This window comes from Entelurus aequoreus, linkage group LG13 (assembly GCF_033978785.1).
Source record: "Entelurus aequoreus isolate RoL-2023_Sb linkage group LG13, RoL_Eaeq_v1.1, whole genome shotgun sequence".
NCBI classification, from domain to species: domain Eukaryota; kingdom Metazoa; phylum Chordata; class Actinopteri; order Syngnathiformes; family Syngnathidae; genus Entelurus; species Entelurus aequoreus.
The window spans coordinates 63,276,637-63,292,564 of record NC_084743.1 but is presented as its reverse complement, the minus strand read 5'-3'; the positions used below and the strand labels follow the sequence as shown (position 1 = coordinate 63,292,564).

General features: G+C 38.3%; 1 protein-coding gene across 1 annotated transcript in view; it reads right to left on the bottom strand.

Annotated features, from left to right (window-relative positions):
- Positions 1-15,928, bottom strand: part of LOC133663039 (sucrase-isomaltase, intestinal-like) — a 90,515-nt gene that overhangs the window by 27,091 nt on the left and 47,496 nt on the right. Inside the window, exons 13-15 of the mRNA XM_062067219.1 lie at positions 11,164-11,277; positions 10,008-10,092; positions 7,689-7,806 (exon numbers count right to left, since the gene is read on the bottom strand). Coding sequence (XP_061923203.1) covers positions 7,689-7,806; positions 10,008-10,092; positions 11,164-11,277 — 317 coding nt within the window. The remainder of the gene's footprint in view (positions 1-7,688; positions 7,807-10,007; positions 10,093-11,163; positions 11,278-15,928) is intronic.

The following is a 15,928-nucleotide window of genomic DNA, read 5'->3' as shown; positions in this document are numbered from 1 at the left end:
TCAGTAAAACACACACACACACACACACACACACACACACACACACACACACACACACACACACACACACATACTGGTTATCATTCAGAATGGGGACCAAGTTTTTGATCATCACTTGTGGGGACCACCCTTTCTACAGGTTGTGGAGGCATAAAAAAATGAGGTAAAATGGCCATTGCCCAGTTAGCTCATACACGTCTTTAAATCTCTGCATTGATGAAGTAATGTGCTGATCATTCTTACTGGGGACCCTGGGGAAAAAAAGAGTTAATATGGTTCACGGGGACCACATTTAAATAATTTTGCATAATTCACACAAACTTGTACGTGACTACTGAGGACCATTTAAAAAAAAAAAAAAAAAGTTCAAATTAAACATGGCACGATCCTCAGAATACAGCACTACAGCTGTCCTCTTATAGGAAGTTTCACCACTTAAATGTTAAAGCAAATCTTCTGCAACATTACTGAAAACTGCTATTTAGCAGTAATTAAGTTGTCTGCAACTCCAACTACCATATATAGAAGGAGGGAAAATTCTGAATGTGAATCATACTTTAAGGTAATAATGTTTTATAACAGTGGTTCTTAACCTGGGTTCGATGGAACCCTAGGGGTTCGGTGAGTCGGGCTCAGGGGTTCGGCGGAGGTCAAGACACACCCGACTCAACGTGTAAATACAAACTTCTCCCTATCGGCGTATTAAGGATACGGCAACAGCAGAAGTCACACTGATTTGCAGGTGTGTAATTTGTTGTGAGTTTATGCACTGTGTTGGTTTTGTTCTTTGAACAAGGTGATGTTCATGCACGGTTCATTTTGTGCACCAGTAATAAAACATGGTAACACTTTAGTATGGGGAACATATACACCATTAATTAGTTGCTTATTAACATGCAAATTAGTAACATATTGGCTCTTAACTAGTCATTATTAAGTACTTATTAATGCCTTATTCAGCATGGCCTCATTATAACTCTAAACCTAACCCTAACCAAAAAACTCGAAATTAAGTGTTTGTTACTTAGAATGTGTTCCCCACACAAAAGTGTAACCAAAAACATATAACTTTGTCTTGAATTTGAAAACATTTTTATTTTTTATTTTTCACTAAAGAAGGGTTCGATGAATGCGCATATGAAACTAATGGGGTTCGGTACCTCCAACAAGGTTAAGAACCACTGTTTTATAATCACGCTGTACGAAAATGTCATCCTAAGGAACACTAAACCAGATTTTGTTTTTGGAAAAATATATTAGTTTAAACTAAGGATGGATACCATACAGAATCACAGTACTATTAATGCCAGGATAACACATGTTTCACTTTTCAAGAAAATACATTTTCTCTTTTACCAATATTTGAAATAACCCAAATTACCCCTGTTGTGGGATCAATAAAAAATTATTTGATCTTACCTTAAACCACAGAAATAAAATAAACCTTTCCCCTTTAGGGTACCTGTTTTTTTGTCCCCATACCGTCAGAGGTCACCTAAAGGTGACTGTGTAAACAGAGCAATGTCCCCATTAAGTAAGCGTTGCCAGAACACACACACACACACACACACACACACACACACACACACACACACACACACACACACACACGCACACACAATTTTCTCTTTTACCAATATTTGAAACACGTAAACAAAGTAACCCAAATTTCCCCTGTTGTGGGATCAATAAAGGATTATCTTATTTTACCTTAAACCACAGAAATAAAATACAAACTCATTTAAACTTGTATTTTTACTTTTTATTTTTAACAACATTGAACATAACGAACATAAAAAAACTGTTCTACTTAACCTGTCTTGCTGATTATCTCTTAATCTACTATTTTTACCTGCAATCTCCTTTTGTAGGCCGTAATGCGGTTGCACACATAGAACTTCAATACTTGCCATTCCCAGTTTTGGAGAGCTTCCGGTTCGGCCTAAAAATCACTTAGGCATCTTCAGAATGGATCTGACTATCATTTTAAAAAGGTTTCCCTTTAGGGGAACTGTTTTTTTTTGTCCCCATACCGTCAGAGGTCCCCTAAAGGTGACTGTGTAAACCAGGCCTGGGCAATTATTTTGACTCGGGGGGCCAAATTTAGAGAAAAAAATGTGTCTGGGGGCCAGTATATCTATTTTTAGGAAAACTAACACAAAACATCGCAATAAAGTCTGATTGAATGCTAAAAATGTTATGACAGACCGCCTTAAAAACGGAATGGAATTTTAAATTTTTCTATGAACGATAAAACCCTGAATATTGAGAACATATGAACGTCACACCCCCTCTCAATCGACATATTTTACAATCAAGCCAAATGCAACAAAAATGCAACAAACACAGCGAAATATGAACGCGTCTGACCTGCTGTGACGTAGATTACCATAGTAACTAGTAGTGTTGTACGGTATACGGGTATTAGTATAGTACCGCGATGCTAATTAATCAAATTTGGTACCATACCGCCTCTGAAAAGTACCGGTCCGCCACACCCTAAGATTTTTTGTTAAAATAAAGCCAATAATGCAATTTTTTCTGGTCCCCTTTATTTAGAAAAGTATCGAAAAGTATCAAAATAATATTGGTATCAGGACAACACTAGTCACTAAAATATCATGCAAAAGCGCAGATTCCAACCATTGAAATACATTGTATAGTTCAAGACTCATGGTAATTTGAAAACATCATTGCACATCATAATGGCAGCTACAGTTTCCATCTTAAAGATCTAAAAAAGTTGTTTGGGAATGTCCGGCGGGCCAGATTGAAAAGCTTAACGGGCCGCGTGTGGACCCCGGGCCTTAATTTGCTCAGGTCTGGTGTAAACAGAGTGATGTCCCCATTAAAGGCCTACTGAAAGCCACTACTACCGACCACACAGTCTGATAGTTTATATATCAATGATGAAATCTTAACATTGCAACACATGCCAATACGGCCGGGTTAACTTATAAAGTGCAATTTTAAATTTCCCGCGAAACTTCCGGTTGAAAACATCTATGTATGATGACGTATGCGCGTGACGTCAATCGTTGAACCGGAAGTATTGGTACACCATTGAATCCAATACAAAAAAGCTCTGTTTTCATCTCAAAATTCCACAGTATTCTGGACATCTGTGTTGGTGAATCTTTTGCAATTTGTTTAATGAACAATGAAGACTGCAAAGAAGAAAGTTGTAGGTGGGATCGGTGTATTAGCGGCGGACTACAGCAACATAACCAGGAGGACTTTGAGATGGACAGCAGACGTGCTAGCCGCCGACCTCACCTTGACTTCCTCCGTCTCCGGGCCGCCGACCGTATCTATGATCGTCGCTCCGTCGATCGCTGGAACGCAGGTGAGCACGGGTGTTGATGAGCAGATGAGGGCTGGCGTAGGTGGATAGCTAATGTTTTTAGCGTAGCTCTGTAGAGGTCCCGTTGCTAAGTTAGCTTCAATGGCGTTGTTAGCAACAGCATTGTTTAGCTTCGCCAGCCTGGAAAGCATTAACCGTGTAGTTACAGGTCCATGGATTAATAGTATTGTTGATTCTCTGTCTATCCTTCCAGTCAGGGGTTTGTTTATTTTGTTTCTATCTGCATTTAAGCCCGATGTGCTATCACGTTAGCTCCGTAGCTAAAGAGCTTCGCCGATGTATTGTCGTGGAGATAAAAGTCACTGTGAATGTCCATTTCACGTTCTCGACTCTCATTTTCAAGAGGATATAGTATCCGAGGTGGTTTAAAATACAAATCCGTGATCCACAATAGAAAAAGGAGAAAGTGTGGAATCCAATGAACCCTTGTACCTAAGTTACGGTCAGAGCGAAAAAAGATACGTCCTGCACTACACTCTAGTCCTTCACTCTCACAGCCCTCATCCACGAATCTTTCATCCTCGCTCAAATTAATGGGGTAATCGTCGCTTTCTCGGTCCGAATTGCTCTGGCTGCATTGTAAACAATGGGGAAATGTTAGGAGCCTTTCAACCTTTGACGTCACGCTACTTCCGGTACAGGCAAGGCTTTTTTTATCAGCGACCAAAAGTTGTGAACTTTATCGTCGATGTTCTCTACTAAATCCTTTCAGCAAAAATATGGCAATATCGCGAAATGATCAAGTATGACACATAGAATGGATCTGCTATCACCATTTAAATTAAAAAAAATGCATTTCAGTAGGCCTTTAGGTAAGCATTGCCAGAACACACACACACACACACACACACACACACACACACACACATTGTGTGGTGATAACTAAATGCATAGAGAAGCCAAGATTGTAATTTTTCATCTCCGGCGTAAATAAAATGTTTTGTTTGATGAAGGACGTGCGAGCAGAATTGATTTCCTCAACAAGCGCCTTAATAATGTTTACAAATTGTGTCTACTTAGAGGAGTGCAAATCAGAGACGACCGAGAACCGTCGAAATCAAGCACAAACGACTCAGTAAATGTACTTCTGAGACCGTGTTTGACAAACTTAATTTAAATAAGGCGCAACCAATTAAGCCAACCCGTTTAGCAGCCCATGTAATGTAGGGAGGGATGTGTACCAGGGATGGGGTTATTTGCAAACGATCCGCTCCTTGGAGACCTCTTTTTGGTGTGTTTTTAAGTTAACGATTGGTCAAAATGTGAATTGGTGTACGGGGGAGGGAGGTTTTCACACAGCACAGGAGGGAGAAAGACCACAAAACTGATAGAACGATGCTACATAATTAGAGACTATTTGAAGGCATATTTGACATACACTATATTGCCAAAAGTATTTGACCACACATCCAAATGATCAGAATCAGGTGTCCTAATCAGTTGGCCACAGGTGTATAAAATGAACCACTCTCGGGAGCTCAGGTATTTCCAGCGTGGAACTGTCATAGGATGCCACCTGTGCAACAAATCCAGCTGTAAAATGTCCTCGCTCCTAAATATTCCAAAGTCAACTTTGTTATAAGTAAATGGAAGAGTTGGGGAACAACAGCAACCCAGCCACAAAACTGACAGAGAGGGGTCTGAAACGCATAGTGCAAAGAGATCGCCGACTTTCTGCACAGTCAGTTGCTACAGAGCTCCAAACTTCACGTGACCTTCCAATTAACCCACGCACAGTACGCAGAGAGCTTCGTGGCATGGGTTTCTATGGCCGAGCAGCTGTGTCTAAGCCATACATCACCAAGTCCGATGCAAAGCGTCGGATGCAGTGGTGTAAAGCACTGGACTCTAGAGCAGTGGAGACTCCTTCTCTGGACTGATGAATCACGCTTTTCCATCTGGCAATCTGATGGACGAGTCTGGGTTTGGAGGTTGCCAGGAGAACGGTACATTTCGGACTGCATTGTGCCGAGTGTGAAATTTGATGGAGGAGGAATTATGGTGCGGGGTTGTTTTTCAGGAGTTGGTTCCAGTGAAAGGAACTTTGAATGCTCCAGGATACCAAAACATTTTGGACAATTCCATGCTCCCAACCTTGTGGGAAAAGTTTGGAGCGAGCCCCTTCCTCTTCCAACATGACTGTGCACCAGTGCACAAAGCAAGGTCCTTAAGGACATGGATGACCGAGTCTGGTGTGGATGAACTTGACTGGCCTGCAAAGAGTCCTGACCTGAACCCGATAGAACACCGTTGTGATGAATTAGAACGGAGACTGAGAGCCAGGCCTTCTCGACCAACATCAGTGTGTCACGTCACCAATGCGCTTTTGGAAGAATGGTTCCTATAAACACACTCCGCAACCTTGTGGACAGCCTTCCCAGAAGAGTTGAAGCTGTAATTGCTGCAAAAGGTGGACCGAAATCATATTGAACCCTATGGGTTAAGACAAGATATTAAATTCTCAAACTGAGAAACTTATTTTTTTTTTTGCAAATAATCTTTAACTTAGAATTTAATGGCAGCAATGAAGCCACGCTGTTGTAACATGTGGCTTGGCATTGTCTTGCTGAAATAAGCAGGGGCGTCCATTAAACTGTTGCTTGGATGGCAGCATATGTTGCTTCAAAACCTGTATGTACCTTTCAGAATTATTGGTGCCTTCACAGATGTGCAAGTTACCCATGCCTTGGGCACTAATACACCCCCATTCCATCACAGATGCTGGATTTTGAACTTTGCGCCTATAACAATCCGGATGGTTCTTTCCCCCTTTGTTCCGGAGGACACGATGTCCACAGTTTCCAAAAACAATTTGAAATGTGGACTCGTCAGACCACAGAACACTTTTCCACTTTGCATCAGTCCATCTTAGATGAACTCGGGCCCAGCGAAGCCGGCGGCATTTCTGGGTGTTGTTGATAAATGGCTTTCGCTTTGCATAGTACAGTTTTAACACGCAGATGTAGTGACAAACTGTAGTTACTGACAGTGGTTTTCTGAAGTGTTCTGAGCCCATGTGGTGATATCCTTTACACACTGATGTCGCTTTTTTATGCAGTACTGCCTGAGGGATGGAAGGTCACGGGCATGCCTTACGTGCAGTGATTTCTCCAGATTCTCTGAACCTTTTGATGATATTACGGACTGTAGATGGTGAAATCCCTAAATACCTTGCAATAACTCGTTGAGAAATGTTGTTCTTAAACCGTTCGACAATTTGCTCACGCATTTGTTGACAAAATGGTGACCCTTGACCCATCCTTGTTTGTGAATGACTGAGCATTTCATGGAAGCTGCTTTTAAACCCAATCATGGCACCCACCTGTTCCCAATTAGCCTGTTCACCTGTGGGATGTTCCAAATAAGTGTTTGATGAGAATTCCTCAACTTTCTCAGTCTATTTTTGCCACTTGTGCCAGCTTTTTTGAAACATGTTGCAGGCATCAAATTCCAAATGAGCTAACATTTGCAAAAAATAACAACATTTTCCAGTTTGAACGTTAAATATCTTGTCTTTGCAGTCAATTAAATTGAATACAAGTTGAAAAGGATTTGCAAATCATCGTATTCTGTTTTTTATTTACGATTTACACAACGTGCCAACTTCACTGGTTCTGGGTTTTGGACATTGAAATTATTGCAAAGGTAGAATATGGGTGTTATTTCATGTTTAGAGGGGTCTAATAATGTCAAAAACCTATTTAAATAGTCATAAACAGTTTTTGCATGCTCAGCATCCTCTTCTGCAGAATTTAATTTACCATCAAACTATGTTTATATTATTTTATATTTTTCCTTTTCGAATAATGTGAATAAATGTTGTTGTTGGGCTAATGTTGTGGCCAATGGCTGTACAGGATACACACCCGACTGTAACCAAAGACAGTTTTATGGGGGAATATTTATTATTACAGTACAACCCACTCACATTGATGACTCCTAATTGGTTTACTTAAATGCTGACCCAGATGCAAACTCCCATGACAAACTTTGGGGAGCTGAGCTCATTAGAGGTGTATTTCCAGAATTCACAAATGGGATACAACTTTGCAGGAGTCACCGACATAATTTCAGAAAGTCTTAAAGTCAATATGCTGCATTGAATTATCAGATTTGTCTGGGGTCCTTTTCGCCTCATTAATTCTGGTCCCTAATAAAAAAATTTTTAAAAAGAGTATATTCTAACACGCGCTTGCTGCTCTGTTGTAAATTCCGCTGTGTGTGTGTTTTACTGCTGATTCCTCATAGCGCTAAATGGACGTCAGCAAGTTGCCTTCCAAAGCCCAAGTTGGCAAAAGGCTATTAATACTGATCCCGCACTCACTTTTCCGTGGCCAGCACCATTGAGTAGCCGTAGAGACTGTGGACGTCATAGTGGTCCCCCCAGGCCTGCTTGGCATCCATGCACAGAGTCTTACTGTACATCACCTCATCCAGGATCTCTGTTTGGTGGGAAGGATTATGGCAGCAAAAAAACAAAAGCTTTTAGTAAAAAACAAACAACATCTCTAGGCTGCTTTTCTTTAGTTCTAACCTTCTTACACAAGCTTAGAACGAGTCTGTTCTTGACTTATTCATGCACGCTGTTTGTGCTCAAGGAAGTCAATACACAGTAAGTGTTTACTTCTATAGGGTCCACACAAACTCACATAAACATGACAAGGAATATGCCAGTGAACGTTCCTTATTCATCCAGGACATTGTACCATATTTTCCAGCATCTCCTCATCCGGAAACAACAACACCGAAAATGTGTCCCGTGAAAAACCGTCCGACCGGAACTCTCTATTAACTAAAGTTCCTTGGGTAAATAATAAACAATCACTACACCTGTATGTTTTAGCGCTTCCATGGCGAGTTTACTGACATATATAAGTAAGAACTTTACACTACTTTATATTAGAAATGGCAACAGCGTAGGATGAATGTGTTATAACAAGAAGATAGAGAAAAAGAAGAAGCTTATCGACTATGGTGTCGCCACAGACTACAAAGGAGGACGCGCGCAATTTGTCAGGATTTATGCAGATCCCAAATACAGATCAGTGTTACGGTCGGGGGGTCGCAGCTAACTGCGAGGTTCGTTCCCCCGGGATGCAAACGGGCGACTCCGGACAGGACTTGCAGGTAAGAACATGATTTATTCCTTGAAAATCAAAGAAGTACAAAAACCAGGAAACAAGCCGACGGGTTACCACTTAGCATAGAATAGAGACAGTCAATGCTCACGTAACTTGTTGCATAAGCAAACAAAGAAGCCAGGACGAGTGTGGCGAGAGAGGTGAATAAATAGCTCTCTGATTAGTGGTCGACTGCAGGTGAGCGTGCCGACCACTAACCAGAGGCAGGCGAACCCAATTAATCCCCATAGAAGACAAAACAAACCCAGAGGTGCACAAAACAGGAACTAAGGGAGTCCAGAAATAACATAACATAACAAAAAACATGATCCGGGTCACGGATCATGGCAGATCAGCATGTACCAGAAGGTAAAACAAGTTGTTTTTGCATAATATTGCGAAACAAAACACCAGATAAAATGTCTTACCTTATACACACACCATAATAATACTCCTATGTTGAAGCACATCAAGCGGTGCGGCTTCATAGCTTACCAAAGTCGTACTAAAACATTTTGATAGATTTTTGAGCGCTGTGTGTAATGTTCTATATTTTCAATGGAACATATAAAATGTTGGTGTTGTTTACTTGAGTCATATTATCAGTCTACACTTATCTCTTATGTTTTACTGCCATCTACTGGTCACACTTATCATTACACCATGCACCAAATAAAATAGCTTCGAGGTGGGGAAGCTCAACCAAACGTATTCCTTACATTAGGAGTACCGGGTTATAAGGCGCACTGTCGAGTTTTGAGAAAAAAAACAATTTTAAGTGCGCCTTATAGTCCGGAAAATACGGTATTCTCAGGGCATTGAATCGATCACGACCAAACTTCTTTCAAAGACAATCTACTTGCGATCAGTTTTGAAGTACCAGTTAAGTGGAAAAACCATTTGCCTCTATATTGAAGCAATTATCATATATATCTGATTAATGACACCAAAAGACTTACATAGTTTGCGAGTAAAAAGAGAGATTATTAAAAGACTCTTACTCTTACAAATATTAGTCCACCATAAAAAATATATGTACCAACACATTTATCCCCACATGTTAAGGGAATTTGTGAACTGTTGAAAGCGAAAAATTGTTGATGGTTATCGAGGGATGAGAGATTATCATCACATGCTAGGTCAGCATTGCCTTACCGTAATAAAAGTAAGTGTTAAGTAAATATATAAATACATGTAAACTCTGACTGGATCACGGCGGTGGGTTGTTATGTTTAAATACTACATTACCCAGAAGGCTTAGTGCTGTGATAGGTGAGAGCGACGCGGGGGACAATAAGTGTGCCGTTTGAGCAACAAATAGTTGATATTTTGTTACGAAATTTGATTGGCGAAAATGACGCTAATTGGCCAAAATGTGCGGGGAAGTCGCAGGCATTGGACAAAAAGTTGCACAACATTTGCTGTGGATTGGTTGAATGTGCGCGATCGCGACCTTGTGAATCCCTGGAGGGACTGAGGGATACATGTTTGAAATATTTGACAAAGGGGAAATAATGTGTTACTTGGAGTAAAGGGAGGATAGTTGAGTTTGTTGTCGGCGCATCCTTTAATTGATCCTTTCTTGAAATTAGCCACCTCATTCATGTCCTGCAAACAAGACAAACACGTCATTAATTAATAACTGTTTTAGTGTAGTGATTACAGTTTTATTGTTATTAAATGTGTATGTGTGTGTGTGTATATATATATATATATATATATATATATATATATATATATATATATATATATATATATATATATATATATATATATATATATATATATATATATATATATATATATATATATATATATATACAGTATACTGTATACATATATATATATATATATATAGTATACTGTATATATATATATATATATTTATTTGTATATATATATATATACAGTATATATATGTATATATATATATATATATATGAAATTATATATATATACATGTATATATATATATATATATATATATATATATATATATATATGTATATATATATATATATATATGAAATTATATATATATACATGTATATATATATATATATATATATATATATATATATATATATATATATATATATATATATATATATATATATATATATATATATATATATATATATATATACAGTACAGGCCAAAAGTTTGGACAAACCTTCTCATTCAATGTGTTTTCTTTATTTTCATGACTATTTACATTATAGATTGTCACTGAAGGCATCAAAACTATGAATGAACACATGTGGAGTTATGTACTTAACAAAAAGGGTAAATTAACTGAAAACATGTTTTATATTCTAGTTTCTTCAAAATAGCCACCCTTTGCTCTGATTACTGCTTTGCACACTCTTGGCATTCTCTCGATGAACTTCAAGAAGTAGTCACCTGAAATGGTTTTCACATCACAGGTGTGCCTTATCAGGGTTGATTAGTGGAATTTCTTGCTTTGTCAATGGGGTTGGGACCATCAGTTGTGTTGTGAATGAGAAGGTGTGTCCAAAATTCTAGCCTGTACTGTATACATAAATATAAATATATGTGTGTGTTTGTGTATATATATATATATATATATATATATATATATATATATATATATATATATATACATACATACACATCAACGCTTTGTCTTGTTTATTGTTTTGTTAAAATCCGACTCACTATCCAGATGGCATCATGTTTGATCTCCTGAGAGAATCGCTCGTACTCATCAACCCACCAGTCGATGCAACTTTGCCTGGTGTAGTCTGGAAAAACTGTCTCTCCTGGCCAGACCTGAGACAAGCAGATAATAAAAGTAATCATAATGTTAATAATGGATTAGATTTATATAGTGCATTTCTAGACAGTCAAAGCGATTTTTACACTGCAAACTGAGACCCATCATTCATTCACGTCACAGGTGGGTAAAGTGTTTTGTCCAAGGACACAACAACAGTGACTAGGATGGGGGAAACTGAATCGAACCTGGAACCCTCACGTTGCTGGCACCGCCGCTCGACCATCTGAGCCACGCCATCCCAATATCATTTAGAATTAACACCAGGAGTGTATGTGTGTGTTCAGTCGAAAAAGTGAAAATCCAACATTTCAGGGTTAGAAGTGTAAGACAAAACAATATTCATTGTCGAGTCAGGGCTCTAGAGTTCAGCCAGCCATTGGCTGAACAACCGAAACATATCGACTGTCCAAATACTATCTTATCTCTGAAAAAGGAAGAACTCTCTTTAACATGTACACATGAAATGTCGGGAATTCCCATCGTTTTTTCCACAGTTTTGTTCAAGGCCATTTAAAGCTAAAAGCCATTGGTTAAAAGTCAGTAGTTGATTTGGTGAAAGTTCAGAAGTAGTTTGGCGCATGATAAAAATACCATTGCAGTGGTACCTCAGGATACCAGAGCCCCATCTTACGAGTTTTTTAGGTTACGAGGAGTGTCTCGGCTAATTGTTATGCTTAGTTTACGTGTACGATGTTGTTTTACGAGCCTCACCACTGCTAGTTGGCGTAGCGAATGCCACGGTGACCTTACTGATGACCTTAATTAGAGATGTCTGATAATATCAGTCTGCCGATATTATCGGCCGATAAATGCGTTAAAATGTAATATCGGAAATTATCGGTATCGTTTTTTTTATTATCAGTATCATTTTTTTTTTTTTTTTTTTTTTTTATTAAATCCACATAAAAAACACAAGATACACTTACAATTAGTGCACCAACCCACCCCATTTACACTCATTCACACAAAAGGGTTGTTTCTTTCTGTTATTAATATTCTGGTTCCTACATTATATATCAATATATATCAATACAGTCTGCAAGGGATACAGTCCGTAAGCACAAATGATTGTGCGTGCTGCTGGTCCACTAATAATACTAACCTTTAACAGTTAATTTTACACATTTTAATTAATTACTAGTTTCTATGTAACTGTTTTTATATTGTTTTACTTTCTTTTTTATTCAAGAAAATGTTTTTAATTTATTTATCTTATTTTATTTGATTCATTTTTTTAAAAAGTACCTTATCTTCACCATACCTGGTTGTCCAAATTAGGCATAATAATGTGTTAATTCCATGACTGTATATATCGGTTGATATCGGTATCGGTTGATATCGGTATCAGTAATTAAAGAGTTGGACAATATCGGCATATCGGATATTGGCAAAAAGCCATTATCGGACATCCCTAACCTTACTACTTACAGATGACTTACCAGTGATCGTTACTGATGTGCGGATAGACACTTAAATATCGATACCGCCGATACTAGATCTTTATGCTCTAAAATCGATTCTCAAATCAAAATAATGATACTTTTGATATTTATTTGAGATAATGTGTATCATTAACAGGAACACAGTGGTAAAAAGTAACTTAACTTGTGAATCTGGGAGATGCGTCAATGTTGAATGCTGAAGTGTTGGTTACATGTTTAGTATTTTCACAATAACATGTTCAGGTAAATTACGTTTTATTTTAATAGTAGGTCTTAATATGTTTTTTTAATACTTATATCATTTTACTTGTTTTCTTTTTCATGGTTTGAAACACCATTATCGTGTACTTTGTATGGTTTTTGTTCTGTGATTTTTTTTCTGTTGTTTTAGCTTGGCTATATTGTTATTCACGCCACTCCCTCAATGTACTTCAGAGTTTAGAGTAAAAAAACTCTGTATTGTATTTTTCATGCCAGTGGTTCTTTAACCATAGGGCCGGGGGCCCTTTGTAGGGCCGCGAGCATCCTGTAGAGGGCCGCCAAAAAATATATGTTTCTCAGCTGTGGTCCGTATGAGCAGCAGCGGTACTCAGTTGTAATACCCTTTTCCACCACTTGTGGCAGTAATGACACTCTCGAAAAAATAGTCTGGAACTGAAGTCATACAGAAGTGTCTTAAGCACAAAACATATGACTAAAGTCGTGAAACTGTATCTTCATTTTCATTTAATTCCATTGACAGTTTATGTAGGATATTTGTATTATTGATTGTCAGAATGTATTTATTTTAGCATTGTGTAATTCTATGTGATCTTATTTTTCATCAGTTTTTATGAGTCCCTTCTTTTGCAGTATTTTTGTCATCAGTCTGACCTAAGCCTTGATAATAATCTTTGATTATAACACATGGTTTTATATCATTTGGCAAGGTTTATCACGTTAAATCGTAAGTATGTTAGATATAGTTATTGAATACGATCAAAATCAAGAGTAAGATTACTAATTTAGCGTTAATATTTGAGTGGGGCCTGGGCCCCTCTGTAGTGGAAAAGTTGGGCCCAGAGGCCAAAAAGGTTAAAAACCCCCTGCTTTATGCAATGAGATATTATTTGAAATATACAAGTTTTAACATTTTAGCAGACACATTAAGTATATTTGCACAAAGCATCGGATCAGTATTGTCGATACTAGCCTGAATTTTACTCGGTATCGGATCGGAAATACATTTCAGTTGTGTCGCACATCACTGCATACGGTCTTACTTCCTTGTATTAGCATATAACAAGAGATCGAGAGATGTTTTTCCTTTCATGGGAACCAAGAAAGGGACTCAAAGACGAGCGCTACGAAGAAGTATATGACATTCATTGAATTAGGTCAAGAAGTCATTAATTAAAAAAACACGGCAGAGTGACGTTGGGACGATAAAATAACATATTTACGGCAGACATTTATCCATGAAAATATGGAGAAGCTGCTGATGGTGTGTTTGACGGAGACTCTACGAGGTAAATGCTGTACGTTATTATTACACTACTCCGTGAAAAATACATTTTATTGTTTTGTTTTGTTTCCTATCTAAACGTTTGTTTTTAATTTTTAAAAGGCATGTTACGTGTTAAAAGGGTGCTGTTTTGGGGGGCATATTCAATTGATTTAAATTAAGTTCAACTGGGAATATGAGTTGTTGTGAAGGTACGAGCTGCGTCACAGAACCAATTAAACTCCCATCCCAACGTGCCACTTTGCTTTCAAATGTTGCATTTGGGATGTCGCCCGCTCGACGCTTCCCCTTTGCACCGGCACAGCCGACGCGGTGGTTTAGAAAGAACCCCGCCGCGCTCATAATTCAGACACATACATTGAAATAAAAACAAACAAGAATCTTTAATCATCGAACATAAAAAAGCCTGCACGGACATAATCAACAAACAGCGTTTCATGGATAGAACGAGAAGGCACAATTGCATATAAAATCCCGCCGTTCTCTCTCTCTTGAGCAAGCGCCTCATTTGCGATGCACTGACGCAGAACATTTTGAGATTAAATACTAATGTGGAATCAATGCATATGTTTGACCTGTTATAAGCAGCATGAAAAGGCGATTAACGGCGGGATCGGACCTAACCGCGTGCATAATCAAAACAAGGCTGTAAAAGCATAAGACCAGTGCAAGATTATCCCTCGCATATCCAGCCTTTCGCAGCGGGAGAGAGCCTTTTAAATACAAGCCGTGCGGGGAGAAGGGGGGGAAAAAATAGCACACCAGGGGCTTGAACTTCCATTAGAGAGTGTTATGCTTTGATGGAAATTGGGACCAACGAGTCACCCTGACATCTGTGTATGTGCTTTTAATTGGTGACCTATTATTTAATGCAGAGTCTCCAAGCTGTCTGCAGACGTTCAGTACAGTTGGAATCCATATATCCATTTTCTGTGCTGTATGGGTGGGAATCCATAACCCACAGTAGGGCACCAGTGAGCGCTCGGGGTGGGCGTATCGACCTAAATATCGATAGCATCGATACCAAGCATCTCTTCTTGTCTGTTAATGCAAACAGCGCATCTGGGTCTCTTTCTACTGCTGCCTTACCTCTCCGTGCTCCGCTGACTACTAGCTTTATATTTCACGAATAGCTGCTTACGGAAGTTATTTACGTTGTTTTGTTGACATTTCTATATTTAGGTAGGTAGGTAGGTCTTTATTGTCAATGCACAAGTACAACGAAACTTTGTTTCCAGCACGAACCCGTTCAAGATTAGACAAACAAACAGTGAACAGGGTTACACTGCAAAAACTGAAATCTAAGTAAGATTAAATATCTCAAATAAGGGTGATATTTGCTTATTTTCTGTCTGATAAGATAATTATTCTCACTAAGCAGATTTTATGTTAGAGTGTTTTACTTGTTTTAAGGGTTTTGGTCCTAAATGATCTCAGTAAGATATTACAGCTTGTAGCTGAGATTTGATGACCTATATTGAGTGAAACATGCTTGAAACTAGAATATCAACTGTTGCAAAGCTGTGTCATCAACACTAAAGTATAAAACTACTTTTTTTAAAGTAATAATTTGTCATTTCAAGCATGAAAAAAAAAATCATGACTTTGACACAATTGTGTCTCATAATTAAAACAGATGACAGCCAAATGGACTTTGCTGTTTTATTTTCAATGAAACAATAGAAAATATGTAAAGTA